The 19,790-nt window shown below is 30.3% G+C and overlaps 1 protein-coding gene across 1 annotated transcript; it reads left to right on the top strand.

The window, feature by feature from the left end:
* Positions 1-249: 249 nt before the first annotated feature.
* On the top strand, positions 250-10,612 carry LOC114179567. Its single transcript, XM_028065958.1, has 12 exons — positions 250-327; positions 976-1,074; positions 1,503-1,646; positions 2,337-3,212; positions 3,667-3,754; positions 3,844-3,917; positions 5,192-6,269; positions 6,624-6,910; positions 7,558-7,664; positions 8,946-9,096; positions 9,589-9,741; positions 10,245-10,612. Exons 1-12 carry the CDS (start codon positions 271-273, stop codon positions 10,377-10,379), a joined length of 3,249 nt encoding a protein of 1,082 aa, XP_027921759.1. The 5' UTR covers positions 250-270; the 3' UTR covers positions 10,380-10,612.
* Positions 10,613-19,790: the final 9,178 nt, after the last annotated feature.

The following is a 19,790-nucleotide window of genomic DNA, read 5'->3' on the forward strand; positions in this document are numbered from 1 at the left end:
TGGAAAAAATTGTCTAAAATAATTATGTATTACACATTCAAAAACATTTAAAAAAAAAAGAATTGAAGTTCATATTTTTCTAGTTAAAACAGATGATCATATTTAAACCAAATAAATGTTAAAAAAGCATATATTTATTTCCTCAATTTAAAATTCAAATTTTGACTTTGACTGTTTTGCCCTTCTCCTCGACGCATAGTTAACCCGCCGCGAGTTCTATCATTTGGCGCCAAAACCTTTTCAGTTCGCTCTTGCTTTGGCACCGAAACAATGGGAGAAACTTCTTCCATGGCAACCCTAGCTTTTCGTCCTCCTCACTTCTCTGAGGTTAGTTGCGCTTCTTTTCTTTCGATCTTTTTTGTCTTTTATTTTTTTTGTTTTTATTTTCATTTGTATGATATACGAGAAAAAAAAAGCGATAACTTGAAAAAGGTTGTGAAAATTTAAACAGGACTTGAAGTGCTATATAGGAGCTAGGCTGAGAATTTTATTTGTTCGATTTTGGGTGGGTGTTTCTTTTTCACGGGGTTTTATTTAGATTTTTTGTTGTTGTTGTTGTTGTAATATTAGGGGTCTTGTTTTTACATGTTGATGATACTCTGATTTATATTATTAATTCCAAATTTCTGCAATTATGGGGTTTTAGATTTTTGGGAAATTTGTACTTATCTGTAAGTGAAGTATGGATATTTGAAATTATAGTTATAGTTTTCAATTGCTGCTCAGTGTAATAATTGTGCGGATTGGGAGGCCTTTTCATTCACATCGAGGTTGCAATCGTCGCTGCATTAGCAACGTTTAGTGGAAAACTTATCACCGTGATTATAATTGTTGTGTGTGTATTTTTATGTGTATGTATCCTAAGAAAATATTTTGGTTTTTGTTTACTGTTTTGCATATAAGACAGGTTTTATGAATATTATGCTTTGCATATCTTCAATTTGTAATTGTACGTGGCGTATGAACATGTTGCAGGAAGTAGCTTGGCTTCCATGCTGGCTGCAGAGTCTTGGAACTAATGGGTCTATTGAATTTCTTAAGGAATCTCAAGCCCCTTCATACAAAGAAGCAAAGGTTAGAATTCCTCTTTCTGAGATTATGCTCCTTATTTTTTTTTGTGGGTTCAATTGTTATTATATTCAAGTACTATTCATAGATGTTCAATATCTACAGATCACAAATGAATATCACAAGATACATCTTTCTACCATTCAACCAGTTGTTTCATTTAAACCAATAGAAGACCAAATTATAGAAAATAAAAAGTTTATAACATCTAGTATATGAATGATTGATGATTGGTTTTGTATGTTTAATTTCTAGTGATGCCTTAGTAAACGGTCCATCTTTACGTGGATAGTTAGCTGTACAAAGCTGTTTCTTTTTTTAAAGTTTAAAGTCATTGGCATCTATGTTTATTCTTCAACTTTGAAAGTCTATGGGAATGTTAGATTGGTCAGTTTTTTTTTTTTTGATGCATTCTCTTCTTTGGAATGAACAAGGATCCAGGACCTTCTGAAGAGACTGGTAATGCTGGAGAATATTTCAATGCAATATCAAGGGAAGAAGGTCGATACAGAAGTTGTCATTTATTCTTATCTGGAGATGATAGTTCACCTCTTAGCGTTGCTTCATCTCCTGAAAATGTGAGTTTATTTTTCTTTTTAATCGATCAAATTTTAAAGAATGGTACATCTATTACATAGGGTTTCCTTCTGTCAAAGACTTCCCTCCTTCTAAATACTACAAACAAACAAACTAACTCAACACGTTAACTGCCCCTTACATGTTTTGTAACACCACATATATAACACCACAACAGTTACATACATCCACAACTTCCTAAAGACATAGATATCAATAAGATACTAATAATTTCGATCCGTGTCCGCCTAAAGATTGAGAGCATATTTATCTGTTATTCTCCTCAATTCTTATCTGCCAAAACATCTTTGTGTTTTGTTTACTTATTTGCTACAGCAATATCAGATAGCTAGTTTTCATATATTTTTCTTCTGGTGGCTAAATTGACTCGGTGACAAATTCTTGTGCTTGAATGTCACTTGTAAATTGTAATAGCAAGCATGGACACGGAAGTTTGAAGGAAGTAGCCAAAAAATGCTTTTAGAAGATCAGTCCTTTGCTTATAGTGAATTCTCTAAGTGAATTAGATGTCACTGTTTTCAACAATATACACTAGCACACTTACGTGTAAAAGTCTGTTCTTGTGAAACGTGTCTGTAAATTTTACTTCTGAGCTACTGGGTAAATTACTTAAACTGTTAACTCTATTAAGACTAAGACCTCCTTGATGTATCTATATTTCATTGAAGCAGGTATTTCACTTTAGTCTGCGTCTTTCTTCAGATAATGGTTCACCCTTTTTCCCGACCCAAGATTTGAATGAATCTCAAGATATAGTTGCACCAAGTGCTGTTTTCTCATTGCAACCTATTCAACCTTCTATTGATTTTAGAGAAAACATGCATTCGATTATGGATCATCTTACCTGTGAATCAGATTTTCCAGCTGCTTTCATCCCTGAAACTGTGGAGAACGATGCTTCAAAATCTCTAGTTGATACAACTGATTCTGTTAAAGGTGCTGATGTAAGTAATGCAATTGAACTTTCTATTGCTGCATCTGAGGCATTGGTCATACATGATTTAGTGAAGCTGGACTCAGTTTTAGAAACAATGCATACAGAAGCTGTACTTGAAGTTGCACTTCAAGTAAAGCAGGCACGACTTGAGGGATTGGAAGACGGCTTCCAATCCTCAAATGAGGAATCTGACTACAGTGATTCTCTTTCTGATTTGAATGATTTTATCATGGAAGATGCCTATGAAGATATAGGGCTGCTTATTGGTGTTCCTGTTGAGGATATTCTCTGCAGTTCAACTATATTTGAATCAAAAGGTGTGTCTAATGTTGAAAAAGGTAGTGGATGCAATAATAAAAATAGTGATGGTAAGCATACTTCTCAGCTTCACAATTTTGATGATACATCTAAACAAAAACAGTTAGAAGTTAACGTGGGGAAGGAGATGCAGCAAAATACAGACTCATTTCATCATTCTTCATGTTGTGAAAAGGAGATGCATTTTGATGATCCTAGTTTGGGTGAAAACACTCTCAAACATTTTGATAATAGTCCTCCTATTTCTCATCAACTCATAGGGAGAAGTACCGATGTTTTGGTCCCCGACCAGGTAAAGTATTTTCTTTTCCTTTTGCTTTTATTCCACCTATTGACACAACATTCAAAATTTAGCTTCTAATGAACCAACTATCGCAAAAGCTTAGGCTATTACGTGAAGGCATATTATTGGCTTTTACTTTATGTATTTAATATATCCCCTTATGAAAGAGTTCTTTGGGCTTTGAGTGTGCATAGGTCCCCCAACCTTAAATTGAAATATAACATTTTGGTAACTGAAGACCGCTTGGTCGTAGAGGCCACTATATCAATTATATTGGAAGCTTAAGGGATATGGTGAAGATATGCGGGTGGTTTGTATTGAAAAGAATGATTTAATGAATAAGGAAACAAATTAGCAGTCTCACTTTTGGGTATTGTTTATCTCAGTTGTTTCTGAGCAGCATTATACTATTACATGATTTTTATATTAAGTAATTGATGCTACATTGATTTCCATTTTCCAGACAGTTGGGTTGCCTATGCTTGACTTGACTTCTATCAAGCTACAAAACAATGTCAACTCGTCACATGTTGATATTTCTGGAAATTTCAGTGAGTTTTAATATCTTACTCATTATTTTCATCTGCTTGCTCTGTCCAGTGTTTAAAGCTTATCTATTTTCTTTTGTTAAACGATTCAGAAAAGGAGAATTGGGCAACTTACCCAGCTCCAGAAAGATTTAGAAGTCGCTGGTTAGGGGGGTGGACATGTAAGGTGTGGTGTTTCTTCTTTTTCCTTCGCCTACCATTTCTGTTAGTCATGCAAAACTGTCATTTTCTTTTTATATTCTAGTTAGCACAATTGTCTTGAGTTTAGACTGACCCTCAAATTCATCTTGAGTCTTGTTGAAATTAAATGGCTATTGCCTATTCCTAGGTCTGATGCAAGGATATCACTTCCACATGTTTCCTAATTTCCTTTAGACTTTATAAATATGAATGGTACTTGTATCACATTTTAATGTCTGTATGATTTGATTACGATTAACGTTTATTAGGAATATTTTTGTTGTCAATATAAACATGTGTGCGTGGTCGACATTTGGCACACCAAACGTAATAAAAATAATAATTTGTTCTTTTGTAGTTAACAGCTAATAGTATGATGTGAAGAAACCAGTAACATTGTAGTAAAGTTGAGGTTATTGTAATCTTTGTCGCAATTTATTGCTGCAACCTGACATATAAAACCTATATAGTCATAATAACTGATTTCTATTGTTGATGCATTAATGATTCTAAAATCTTAAGCGTGGTAAATATGATGAGACTTAGAACTGTTTCTTTAGAAAAGGCTTACTGCTAATTTCTTTTCAGAGAAGAATTAAGGAAGACAAATATTCTTTATATTGAGTTTTTACTTTGCCTAAAATCATCAACTTGGGTGGCACAGTTTTCTATTGAAATATTTTGCTAATTATAATAGATAGTTGGTATCTGATAGAAGAAAGGGACGGTTTATAGAATTTTCACTGTTAAAAGGGAATATTTTGCAAATTCCTGCTGAACAGTAGTAATTGGCGTGCTATCTATTCATGGCTGTTAGTTGCATTCCTCCATCAAGATTGTGTCAGCGCTTTATTTTTGCTATCACTGTATCAATGCTATTTAATGAACACTTGTCTGATGGAACAAAAAGAATCTAAGCACACCTGATTTTCTACATATTTGGATTTTCATACATGTTGATGGCATATAAACCATTGTTTCTATCAGGTGCTTGTGTGGTTGTGTGGAATTCTAAATTGTCATCTGTGGAAGGGGAACTTCTGTTATGATTGGAGGCAAATTTCCTCCAAATGATTTTCTTTCGTTTACTACGTGGCTGCCCTTTTGTTCCTTTTTTACTTTCTGTACACTTCCCTACAGTTTATGTTCATTTAAAAATTTGCTTTTTTCTCATTATTTATATTGTATTTGTTTTACATTCATTCACGGATTTAAACATCTTATTTTTCATGTATTTTTACTCTGTTTCCCTTTTGGAAGGAATTAGATTCATCTTCATTGAATCGAAAGAATGCAGAAGGGATTCCAAATTTACTTGTTAGAGAGACAAGCTTTCTTACAGAATCCGTAGATATTGTTCCTGATGAGAATTCTCGTGTTCTGAACCATGATCCCAACTGTGCCATTGGTTCTCAGCTAAGTGTGCCTTCTGAAGGCTCACATAACAAACCTAATGAGAGCATATTGCAGTCTCAAGATGTGATCAGATGTTTTAGTCCATCATTGACTGATCCTCTCTGTTCATTTGTTCCATGTAGCCTTTCCTTAGAGCATGCCAATTACAATACTCATATTGATAAAGGAAATGATTCTGAGGATTTTGTCCCATCCGTCTCTGAATTTGAGGTGGATAATTTTCAAAGGATATTGGAAAAGAATGTTAATTTTGACCGTAGTGATGATAAAGTTATGTCCATGCTAGATGATAAGGATCTTCTAATCACTGAAGCAAGGATGGATGAACAAGTCACTCGGAAGTTAGCAAGGGTTGAACATTCTTCTCTTAAGACTTATAGCACAATTTTACCAAACCAATATCTCAACTTAAACTATAATTTGACAGCACTTCCAATTGATGAGAGTATGGGTAGTGCAGCATCTTTGGGCACGAAGATTCCAGAGAGCCTATCTGCTCCAACGCACGCAGATGGAAACAAGAACAAAGAAGATAATCAGCATTTGGTTGATCATAAGTCAATTATTGAAATAACGAATGGCAAGTGTTATAATGAGTTAAAACCAGCAGATGAAAATGACATTTCGGCAGAACCAACACAAGATACACCTCTTATTCTAAACCATCGGATACGCCGGTGCTTGCTAGGCCCTGTGAGTGTTGCAAATGATGTCACTGCAGAGAAAATTAGGAAGGAACATCTAGTGCCAGAAACTGTCGTTCAAAATCAAAAGAACAATACTGTTAATGAACTGCAGTTTGAGAGCAATAAATTCCACAGTGAACATGTTAGAATCAGGAAGAAAGTGCATTTCTCAGAAAAAGTGGAGGGGCTTCATCCGAAAAGGAAATTATCAAATTTGGAATCCTCACATAAAAGATGTAAGTATTTTGTTCAGTTTGTTTAATTGTTAAGAGCCCAATCAACTATCCCAAAAGGTTAATCTGTTAGGTAAAGACGTATGAATGACTTAAATTTCATGGTTAGCTTGTTCCCTCACCCACGAGTTCTTTGGGCCTAACTTGTTGATAATGCACAAATCCACCTTCCTTGTGCTGATTTTTTGGGGGGACCACTTGGTCTTAAAGACTCTAATACCATATCATGAACCAACTATCCCATAACCTCAGTTGTTAAGAAATGCGAATGGTTTTATATTACATCAATATTCTCTAGTTGAAATGTATCTTTCAGTTTTTACATACTATGTTTTACTTATTTTTTGCTAAATGTAGGTTCATTTGTCAGAGCAAAAAGGCAGCGAGTTTCAAAGTCATCGACCAATTCTGTGCCAAGTATGAGACATCCTTTGACAAATTCTTGCAGAAACAGAGTGAATGGATATATATTTCAAGGTATAGAGTTCCTTCTAACCGGATTATCTAGTGAGAAGGAAAGGGACATGGAAGCACTTATAAGGAGTTCTGGTGGAGTGGTTCTTTATGATATTCCCTCTCAAAATTCCTTGGGCAAGCGACATTCAACTTTATCCCATTTCCCCATTGTTCTATGTATGAGAAAGGTTTGTGTACAATGATCAATATAACCGTACTTCTGCTAATTATGCCATTGCTCTCTTTCTTCATTTTATTAATCTCTTGTTTCCCGCTTTATGGCACTAGGGATTCATTTCAATGATTAAAGTGTAACAGAACAACTAAAATTACACACAAGATGACAATCTAATGATAAAGAATTGATTAATCTTTATATCTGTGACTTATCATTAAGAATAGGTTCTTGATTTTTGTTAAAAAACCATAATTTACGCACTAGACACCCATTATGAGAGGCTTTCTGTTACTAAGGTTACTAAGGCCTGGTAATTGCTTGAAACAGAATGGTTTTTGGTTGTCACAGCTCATTCTCATTCTTAATCTTTCCATATATGTCAATAGCTATCGATACTTTGTTTCAGAAAACCATTTGACCAAAAGGCTTATGCCGTTTAGTTTTACACAAACTTTAGCAATAGAGCACGTGGAGCAACAGAATAACTTAATCAACCAAAGCTTAAGTTCAGTGTCAAAGAAAGACTGCATCTAGAAGCTGAATATTTTATGCAAAACTCAAAGAATATTTCTTTCCTTGTTTGTACAACATTAATTATTATGTATTTGTTATATAATGATTGCATTGTTTGATGAAGTCTTTGTTCGTTTGTCTCAGCTGCAAACCACCAAATTCTTATATGGTTGTGCTATTGGTGCCTCAATACTAAAAGTTGATTGGCTTATTGATTGTCTTTCATCTGGAACTATTTTGAAACCTGAAAAGTAAGTTGCATCATCACTGGTAATTGACTTGCGCTTCTCTTAAATTTTAGTTACCTTGTTATGGGATAAATTGTCATTGATGTATGCTGATGTTACCGAATCAGTAAACGGTGTCCTGGCTGGTCTAGATAGCCTAATACACTGCCAAGAGATGCTGGGTTAGGACAATGCACATGTATACTGTCCTCTGAGATTTGAACCCAACACCATAGGTTTGACGCTGTTAGAATAACTATTAAAATCTGGGTAGAAAGTAGTTGTGTTGGGAACTACTTCCTGCTGTACCTATGAGTTGTACATAAGAGTCTTTTGGTCTTCCGTCTTCTCATTGTATCATATTTTTATCCGTATAAATAGAAGATCATAAGAGGTGTTATTCAAGCCCTCTAAAAATATATTTTTCTCTCTTTTTTAATCTTAAGTGACGCTTCAACTTAAACATTGAACCAGAATGTTTTATTGATGAATATATGTCAAATTATATATATATATATATATATATATATATATATATATATATATATGTATATTATAAATATATAATTATTACATATAAGTTTATGTATTTAACATAGGCGAGTTTATGCAGTTCAACTAGTAATCCATCAACCCAGTATCGTGACCAGTTCAGTAATTGGTCCGAGTTTTATAACACATCTGTCACAAAGAAAGTTTCTTTGGTCTCACATTCCAAACCATTTCTCTTTAACAGAATTCTCTATGTAATCCTCCTTACCTCTGCTGTCTCATAGGTGTCTACGAGAGCACGCCCTCACGCACATGCCTTTTCTGTTTCCTTCCCAGCCAAAACATCTAGAAGGATTTGGTTTTTGACAGTTTAATATATAATGATTTGGTTTTTGATCGAGTGTGATGCCATAATTTGATCTATATAGTGAATTCACCTAGTGAGATAATATTACTGTTATTATTGTTTGTTTCTCCTGATAGCTTTTAGGACTGCATGTGCCAATCGTTGTGGAAAGATTTATACAATTTTAGACACTCAACTTACAGATTTTGGTAATTTGACTTATTTGCAATCATTTTTTATGTGGCATTTACGTTAGTTGTCTATATTACTTTCTAATCACACATCTAGTATTATTTTGCAATGACTTAGCTGATGTAAGGTTTGATTTTCTTAATATATAGATCTCTTGCTTAAAATGTTTTCTGAATCAGGAAATATTTGACAGTGTCTCCAATTTTAAATATACTTGCTGTCAAGATCTTCAAATCCTTCTCCATTGTTTAATGATTCTGGTTTTATTTTATTAGATACATGATTCTTCCCAATCGAAATGACATGAAGTGGTCCAGGATTGGGACGGCAATTCACCCAATAAACCAGAAACATATATTTGAAAGAGTACGCATTCTGCTTCATGGGAAGCCTAGTTTCTGCACCAAATTGGCATGCATCATCAAGGTAAGATCCTTCTTTTTACCTTTTTCTTTTCTTCATTCATCTTAAGTTGCCCCTTGATATGTGCTATTTTTGTTGTGTAAAATTTCCACTTTTACTAATTGTTATTTGTTTTTATGTTTTATTTTATTATGAAAAGAAGTGAGTTTTTCTTTTTGATTTAGTTGACCGCAACTTTAATTTTTAGTGGTTGTTTCTAAAACTATTCGGTAGCTTTTTGTTAATTTACATATATATATATTTGATAACTTTGGAATGTAATGAAATCTGATGTAACTAATATATCTTGTATGCATCCAAGAATCTCAACAAATATCAACGCCATACATGATACATGTCTAATATGAAGCTATCTAAATCTACCTCTTTAATGTAACAATGTAGGTATAACAATGCAATGTAGGTGTGTAGGCACTGATACAGATTATAGTAATGGTCCTTTGATACAATATGTCAACATTTTCTAAAATGTCGATTCGTATGTTTGTTTTTCAGCATGGAGGTGGACACGTGTTCAAAACTCTTCAAGGGTTAGTACGGATCATTGATGAGGAAGGGACTTGGGTTGAAGCTATTGTAGTTGAAGATAAAGCTACAATATCACGTCACCTGAAGCATTGTGCCCAAGAGCGGAATATTCCAATGATGGTAAGTGGTAATTCCGTATTTCAGATTTGAAGATTATTTATGGTGCTTTCCATATTTTGTTTAAAATGAAGTTGCTGGTTGTGCATCAACACGCTCTACAATTTTTCCATTTTCTATCTCACTGTATATATAGTGATCACATGACCTCTTATAAAAGTTAAATGACAATGCCCTAATCTTATCCTTGAATGATCTTTTATGGTTTAAGATTTAATAATCACATAACCACTTAAAAAGTACATTACTTTAATTTAATTTTAATAATCTGTGTAGTTTAGATTTCCTCTTCTCACCCTCTCATACAAACACTTTTCTCACTTTGTACGTTCGGTGTATACACATAGATTATTAAAACTTTTTTCACTTGTCATGTGAAGATTCTTGACATTTCAATCTTGGATTTTTATGATTAACCCCTCTCACTTATCATGCTCTATTTTATGTACTTGATGTATATTTCTGTTAGGTGTGGGTTTTTCTTATCATGCTCACTTATCATGCAGCCTTTTAGCTGGATCATAAAGAGCTTATATTCTGGAAAGTTACTTCCTTTTACGGAAAAAAAGACCATACATCCTTTACCATTTGTTAAAGTGTCTGAACTTCCTAGTTCTTCGGATATGAGTCCAGAAATATAAATTTTTCTTTCAGCAACTATGGTGACTAGGGATACCATTCTTGAAGATTTATGTATGCGCCAACACAAGGGAGGATTCAGAAATTTTAAATTTCAAAGGAAACAAAACTAATGTATATTAATTTCTGGCAACATATGTATAAATAATGTATTGATGTTTTGCTGCATTTCAATTTGTTGAGTTAATCTGTAAATATACATATGCATTGTATTTATTATTATTTTTTTTCAAAATTTGAGGTAAGCTTTTTGATTTCAATATCTCTAATGCGTGGTTGTGGCTATGGGCTTTCTTTTTGCAAGTTGTTTTAGTAACCTTATCAAACTCGGCTTCTTCCTCCACCCAATGGTTTTCTTCCTACACCCCCAGCATTTAGCTTCCCTTTTCATTTTGCCCCTACAACAAATTATATATTAAATAATTGAATAAATATTATTTTGAAATCTGGTACACAAATAAAATTGGATTTCAAAATCCCGTGAGCACAACTTCACGTAACCATATTTCAAAATCTAATACACAGATAAAATTGGATATCAAAATCCGATAAATATCTATAATTTTAGATAATTAAATTTCGAAATCTAATAAACACGTAAATCCGGATGTACCAGCCACACATTATCGGATTTAAATGATTTATTTACCTACCGGACACCGATACACCACACATTTTTGTCTTCCTTGGTAACGGTGCAAATTTGTTTTCTCTAGATCCCTATGGTTAATAAATGCTTAATATATCCTATTAATGTGTTTAGGTTTTGATGATTGTGATGCAAAATCGTAATTAAACGAGGTGATCATGTAAGGTAATTAATTATTAGATTAATGTATTTTTGAAAAATGTGTTAGGTAGAGAATTGGTGACGAGTAAGGGTGACAAAATGGGTTAAGTTTGACAGATTGTCCGTCAAAAAGATGAATCGGGTTAGGATTTTGAACTCGTTAACATGTATCAATTTGGTTTGTTTGGCACATTAGGCCGTTGGGTTGAAGAACGGGTTGACTATGGTGTGGGTATTTGTTACCTGCAGGTATTTTAATACTCGTTTATAAATAGATCAGGTGCGGATATCATAATATTCATACCTGCAGATTTCCTTTACCAGCAAAAAATTTAAAATTAAATTTAAATTAATTTTATGTTTTATTAAGTTAAATTTAATTAATATTAAATTTTAATATACATTTTATTAGATTAAATTAAATTAAGTTTAAATTTAATTTATTTTACATTTATTTGTAATTTTATTTAAATTTAATTTTAAAAATTTATAAAATATATTTTTTAAATATGTGCGGATATCCACATATATCTGTAGGTATTTTTTAAACGGGTACCCGACGAGTAAATAAATGGGTTGCAGGTGAATTTTTGTTGTTGCGGGTAGGTACTATCAGTGCCTACACGACCCGTTACCATCCCTAGGTACCATGCTTTGCAAATTAGAACACTTTGTGTTTGGATTTGAAAATGGATTTAGGGATTGAATTTGAGAGGAAAATGAAGCGAATGTAAGGTTGTTCAAATTAAGGTAAAGATTTGTGTGTGATTTGAGTGAATTTGAGACGAAAGTTTGTGAATAATGTGATGTGTAAGAAAAATAAAAGAAAATGTTTTAATGGATAAAATTAGATGACTATCATTTTACCATAAATGATAAATGTGATATAAATTTAAATGCAAATAGTGAAAATTATGTTAAAATGAAATTGAAGTTATTATCATTATTATTATTATTATTATTATTATTATTATTATTATTATTATTATTAATTATCATTATCATTATTTCATTATTGTTATTATCATTATTATCGTTATTATTATTATTATTAGTATTATTATTTTTATTATTAATTATCATTATTATTATCATTATAATAATAATAATAATAATAATAATTATTATTATTATTATTATTATTAAAACCTAAAACCAGGCATATGTGGAGGGAGGATAATTGATTCAGAGAGAGAAGAATCGATTCTCTTAAATTCATCCCAAAACAATTTAATAGAATTCTCCTAGAGTCTCATTATCGATTCTCATCAGCATAGTGAAATTAAAAAAGACAATAGACATTTGAATAAATTTCATGTATTTATCCTCAAATCCTTCCATCTTCTATCCGCGTGAGCAGTGAATGTTAGGAGAATTGGTTCTTTTGTTAAGACTTATCGGACCATGAAAAAGGTAATTTATAAGTTCAATTAATATACAAACAAAATATTAATAGATGAGTAAAAATTATTATGAATGATAGTGTCTAAAGGATTAATAATGTTCAACATTTAGGATCAACTATTTGATATAATACGTATATAAAGAGAGATAATGATTTCTTCTTTCAGTTTTTATGAAGTAGCTTCCACATTAATAATATTCATTGGTTTCGTTTAGAGATTACAATTTGGTTCAATTTGATTGATACCTTAACTTCTTATTATCATCCTCATTACAATTTTTTAATAATTAAAGCAACATTAAACTCCTTTTCATTTCAAAATTAAAATTAAGCAAATATAACGAATTAGATTATGTTTATTTGAGTTTTTTTAAACAATTAAAAAAGTTCATCATAAATTAGAATTGATTTGTAAATAAGTTGGAAGTAAAAATTTGAATATTTTTTTAAAAAAAATATACTTTGTATTTTTTTTACAAATTAACTTAAATTAATTTTAATTCATAGAAATTTAATTATATCATTTTCATTTTTCAAAAGTTCTTAGTTGAAATTTGTCTTTATCAATCAATCCAAATCTAACAACGATGATGAGCTTTGATACAATAAAAGGACACTCTGAAACATGAAACAATCACATTTTATTAAGAACTAAGAATACATGTGAAAAGGAGGTTGATGAATTCCATCAGAAGATGACTCAATTTGAGGATGCATGATGTGGAGGCGGTGCTTGGTGGTGTGGTGGTGGTGCTTGGTGGTGATGTGGGTGGTGGTGTGGTGCTGGGGCTTGGTGATGATGTTGGTGGTGGTGTGGTGCAGGGGCTTGGTGATGATGTTGGTGGTGGTGTGGGTGGTGGTGTGGTGTTGGGGCTTGGTGATGATGTTGGTGGTGGTGTGGTGCAGGGGCTTGGTGATGATGTTGGTGGTGGTGTGGTGGACCATGGTGTGGTGGGCTATGGTGGTGCAGTGATGGTGCTTGGTGTGCTGGTTGAGGATGGTGTGGTGGTGGTGCTTGGTGGGGTGACTTGACAGTATCAATGGAAGTTAGATCATGTGGACACTGGCAGACATGTTCAATGCATATCGATGAACATCCACAATTTGGATTTTTGCACCCATCTTGGCACTGTTTATTGTTGTCACATGGTAATCGATAAATGATTCCTCTTGCTTCTGCCTTTATAATGCACAAATCTGAATCACAAAAATCTTATTAAGAACAATGCCAACTCAAAATTTTAAATAAAACAATAACCCTAATTCCTAACAAAAACTATGTCAAAGATTTGGTTTCATAATAAGAACTCAAGATGTGTAGTGTACAAGAAAATGGCTCATTTGAGTTGAGAAACTAAAGAGAGAGTGAATAGAACATCATTAATAACCTGAATTTATGATGAAGAAGGCTAACAAGAGTGTCACGCTGACGATGAAACATCTTGAAGATCCCATGTTGCTCATCGAATATGTTATTCAACAACAACTATTCATCTATATATACTCAAATGGCCGAAGCAGTTTCACACAAAAGACAAAAGTTAATTATATTCTTTAATTAGTAACTATGTTAACTCATGCATATTAAATGTAAATTTAATTCTATATATTTAATTATTTTTCAATGTTTTCTTGACTTAATTGAGTCTAATCAATGATACACCGATATTTCAATTTAGGTCACGTATCCGTGTCGGACACGTATCAGATACTACTTTAGGATACTTTATCAATAATTATCAAAAAAATTTAATCTATAAAGTCGTAATACTATTGTGATAACAATACTTTATAATTTTTTTATTTTGACAATGTTTAATATATGTTTTTTATCAATCTATAATTTTTTATCAATGATTTTAATTTGGGTTAAATATGTTTTTAGTCTCCAACTTTAAGTGAAAATTGGAATTAGTCCCTCCTTGAAACTTTAATCCAATTTAATCCTCCAACTTTAAAACTGCGTGGATTTAGTCCTTTTAACCCAATTTTCTTAAGTTTATTTGATGTTTCGAACGCACTTCATAATAGCATTTGAGTTGTTTATACCGTTTGACACATTTTTACTTCAATGTTAGTTAAGAAACTATTATAAAACGCATTCGAAACGTTAAATAAACTTAAAAAAATTGGTTGAAACGACTAAATCTACACAGTTCTAAAGTTGGGGAACTAAATTGGGCCAAAGTTTCAAAGATAAAATAATTCCAATTTTCACTTAAAGTTAAGGGACCAAAAACATATTTAACCCATTTTAATTTGGATTTAGATAATAATAATTATAAATTTATCATATTTTTATGAATTTTTATATGATTTTCAATATACATATATCATGTATCGTATTCAATTATTTTCAAATAAACAAACGAATTAGCGTACCAAATATGTGTCATATCCTGTACAGAAGTTTGATGTGTGGACCTTAAAAACATAAGGAAAACTATATTTAAATTAGTCATTAAAATCATTAATTATTTTTTGTCTCTAATATTAATTATTATTTAATGATATTCTAGTATCGAAAGTAAATTTTTTTTTTCTTTAAATATCATTACTTCCCTCATTTAATCTAAAAATACTATATTAACTAAAAAAACTAAATTTTTAAATTGTAAAAAATAAATATTTTTTATAAAAATTGAAATTATAATTATATTGTTTAATTTTTTATGTAATTTATATTCAGCTGTTACTTTCATATTATTATATTGGAACTTGGAGATGGTATGGTATCATTTCCAATAAGAGTTACTTTCTAATAGAAACATTATTTAATGTGAAACCCAAATACTGATGAGTTCTTCGAGTCTAGATTCTCTCCTGGTTCTTTGGTATTGTTTTCTGCTGAGTAAGGATGGCAACAGAGCGGGGCGGGGACGGGTTTCACTATCCCATACCCATCCCCGCATAAAAAATTCATCCCCATCCCCATACCCAAACCCAACGGGTATCAAACTTTTTTCCCATCCCCATCCCCACCGGGTAACGGGTATAATCTCGTACCCATACCCGTACCCATGTTCTAACTACTTCAATATTAATTTTTATAAAAGAAAAAAAATTACGGTAAAGAAAACATAATATTATGAAATATTCAATATTAGGAGGATTTTCTTCGATGCCAAATACATTAAAATAAATTATAATTGTTTATATTTTATATTAGAATACCAAATAAAATTTCATGTGATCCAAAACATTTATTAAATTTGCAAACTACAACATTAATGAACTTAGTTGATAAAATTAAAAAATATTTCAAAAAAGTATAAAAGGAAAACAAATATTCAAATTAAAATATATTTTAAATGTTTGTTTACTTCAATTTTTTAAATTCTAATGAATCTCTTTTTTATACACTAATAAAAGTTATAATATATCACTTGATCAAAATGACACAAAGAACAAATATTCAAATTAAAATATATTTTAAATATTTGTTTACTTCAATTTTTTAAATTATAATGAATCTCTTTTTTATACACTAATAAAAAGTTATAATACATCACTTGATCAAAATAACACAAAAAACAAATAATAAACATAATAATAAAATTTTGACATAGATTTTGTATCTTTTGAACTTCAATATATGTTGCATAGTGACAAAAAAATATTCATAGAAATTACATTAAATTTTTATATTGTAGTAAATAAAAGTTATTTATACAATTAAAGTAAAAAAAATTACAGTATGATTAATAGTGAGTTATAAAATAACAAATAATTAGATAGAATATATCGAAATATTTTATTCTACATGATGAAAATAAACAATAAATAAAAATATTAAAAAACTAACAAATGTGTGTTTTAGAAATAATTTGAGAGACTATCGAAAGAAATCGCACAAAGGAAATCAAATGTATAATTAAGGTATGATAAAATGAAAAAAACCTTAGAGAACTAATTATTAAATTATGTTTGAAGTGGTTAAAAATAAATAGAAATATCATTAGTGACAAAAAAAATTATCATTAAATTACAAATAAATTAGTAATTAAATTGGTCACTAAATCAAGTACCGATTCGATCATTGAATCAGTCACTAATTTAGACAATAAATCAACTACTACCACCAATGACGAAAAATAGTGACTGATATGGGTTACTGACTAAATCAGTCACCATTTCATTTTTTCTTGTAGTGAATTATCATATACTATTCCTAAATATCATTATATATATATATATATATATATATATATATATATATATATATATATAATTTTAACCACTTCAAACAGAATTTAAAGTGAAACAATTACATTATGATATATTATTCTACATGATGAAAATAAAAACAATAAATAAAAATATTAAAAAACTAACAAATGTGTGTTTTAGAAATAATTTGAGAGACTATCGAAAAAAATCACACAAAGGAAATCAAATGTATAACTAAGGTATGATAAGACGAAAAATATCTCAGAGAACTAAGAAAACTTTTCAAATATCAACATATATACTTAATGGTTGAAAAATAACGAAAATTACTTTAATGAAACAAAAGAGTTCTTCAATTTAAACAAAAATTAATAATAATAATAATAATAAGTAAAGAATTTTTTTTATATTACCTTAAATTGAGAGTATAAACATTCTCATGTGAAAGGAAAATTTATAATAAATAAAAATATTAAAAAATAATATAAATATTCAAATGTAAGGCATAATTTTTTTTATTAACATACATTATTTTAACATAATTACATAAAGGTTATGATAAGATAAAAAATATATTGGAGATGAGAATGAGTTTAATGACAAATGAAATAATTAAAAGAAATAAAAAATAGAATATATATATATATATATATATATATATATATATATATATATATATATGAGTTACTTGATTAATTGTGAATATTTTGATAATTTAAACGAGAATGAAGATATGGCGGGGACGGGTATTATGGCGGGTATATGTACATCCCCATACCCATCCCCATACCCAACTGAAAAAGTCGGGGATTCCCCATACCCATACTCATACCCAGTCAATGCGGGGATTCCCCGTCAAAACAGGGACGGGTTCGGGCAATACCCACGGGGACGAGTTTATTTGCCATCTCTACTGCTGAGCATTAAAAATACACTTTGTTGATATTTTAAATATTTTTTTAATATATTTAAAAACGTCAAAATTAGTGATAATTAATATATTATGGAGATACAATAGAGAAACAACACAAACAAAAAATTCAACAAAGAATCCGAATTCGAATATTTCACATGAATTCATTATTTTTGAAGCTCACATACACAATTTTCCGAAAATTGTATAGAGTTTACTTGACACTCACATTAGAATATTATTTTTGATTGAAAAGAAACTTATATAATCAATTCCCATGAAAGAAGTTCTAACCAACTTTCTTTAATATATATATACATACGTTTAACAAAATTAATATAGTTTCTCATAAGAATATTTCAAATTAAAACCATTAAAATGAGTAATAATTAAAATAGCCAAACACGTAATAATTATTAAAGATCAAACCCGTTTTTAATTACTTTCACCGTTAAGAAAATCTAAACAAAATTAATAGAATATAAACTTTTGTACTAAGAATTTAAATATTTTCTTATTATTCTAAAAATAAAATATTTGAATTCTTATTGTGTTGATCACCGATTATTCAACCCATGAAGTATTTATCAACAACCATAATATTGTAATGTGATTTTCACAAATATAAAATCCTTAAAATTATATAGAATTGCTTGTGAAACGATTTTTTTTTTTTAATTTTCACAAATAACTGGTTTTGAAGCAATTCGCCTTTTCTGGAGCCACATTAAAATAATATTCTTGTAAACTTCCATTTAAGAAATTGATTCAAATAGTATCGGTGTATCTTTTTATTATTATTATTATTATCGAATATTATAATGTGTGTCAATAACATTTTGTACTAGGGTTAGAATTCGGTCATAAGAGAACTAAATTTTGAATTGCGATTTCGTGCACGGTGTTCGATATGGAATTGGAAAGGAAAACCAAATTTTGAGTTCTAACAATTTCTTTGGCCATTTTTTTTCAGTCGTGTCTAATCTTTTCTTCAATTTCACTAAAATATCTTGTTCGTAACTTTTACTTTTCCATTGTATTAAAGGTGTGTTTGGACGAAGAATTTTAATAATTTTAAAAAATTAAAATACTTAATAATTAAATTATTTGTAGTTGAATTTTCTTCATTTCTTAAATAATTAATTTGGATGAAGTAATTGAAATGAATTACTCTAAATAAATAAATTACTCATTTAAATTGCCTCAATCAAACACAGCATACAAATAATTAATGATTCATTGTTGATGTTTTCTTGCCATTGTTTTTGGTTTTTAAAATGCTTGTGAGGTATTATGTCCTTATTATTTACTTGTTTGTGATACTTTTTAGCTTAAGAAAATGTCAGGATCCTATTAAAGCTTTATTATGAACAAGAACACCTTCATACCTCTTTTCCTATATCATGTTTAAATTGTTTTTCTCAGTTGAACATTTTTTTATGACATCTTCTAGATGTTTTTCTCTTAATGGTGGTTCCAAAACACTCCTTCCCTGAATTTGAGAATAGTTTTTATTTGGATATTTTTATAGTGGGAAAAAAATGGAAACAAGATTTTGTCATTTTATTACATTGAAAGACACTTCCTTTTCAAATCCAATACATATTTCTTGATGTTGATATAATTTTACAAGATATCAAAATGACTCAAGTTATGTGCTAGTGCCTTTTAGTGTGATATGATACAAACTTTGAAGAAATTCTCACATGCTTAACTTGGTCAACTTGATTGAGGATCAAGTTGAAGAAACTAAAATTTTATAGATGAGAATAATGTTATAAAGAATCAGAAACTTGTATTTGAGTCGAAGAAGTTTCAAAATATTGTAATTTTCATTAGTTTTAGCTTTTAAACTTTATTGTTTATATTTTATTACTTTAAAGTTGAAAACTTTGCTTCTTTAATGAATGCTATTTTTAATTATAAATATTAAAATTTTAGAATATTTGTTGTTTATATTTTTCACTATCTCTAAATTTATGTATATTGAAGAAAAAGAAACAAAAGAAATTAATGGGAGTTTGAAACCCCAAGAAAAACAATGAAAAATTAATGGGGATTTGAAACCTCCGAAAGTAATGTAAGTTTGAAACCCTAAGAAAATAATGGAGGTCTGGAATCCTGAGAAGTTACAA

The sequence above is a fragment of the Vigna unguiculata genome, chromosome 1, assembly GCF_004118075.2.
Source record: "Vigna unguiculata cultivar IT97K-499-35 chromosome 1, ASM411807v1, whole genome shotgun sequence".
Taxonomy (NCBI): domain Eukaryota; kingdom Viridiplantae; phylum Streptophyta; class Magnoliopsida; order Fabales; family Fabaceae; genus Vigna; species Vigna unguiculata.

Coding starts and splice junctions, on each gene's coding strand:
- LOC114179567 (XM_028065958.1), top strand. CDS start 271: ATGGGAGAAACTTCTTCCATGGCAACCCTAGCTTTTCGTCCTCCTCAC. Junction 3,213..3,666: donor ATGTTTTGGTCCCCGACCAG/GTAAAGTATTTT, acceptor TCCATTTTCCAG/ACAGTTGGGTTGCCTATGCT. Junction 7,665..8,945: donor ACTATTTTGAAACCTGAAAA/GTAAGTTGCATC, acceptor TTATTTTATTAG/ATACATGATTCTTCCCAATC.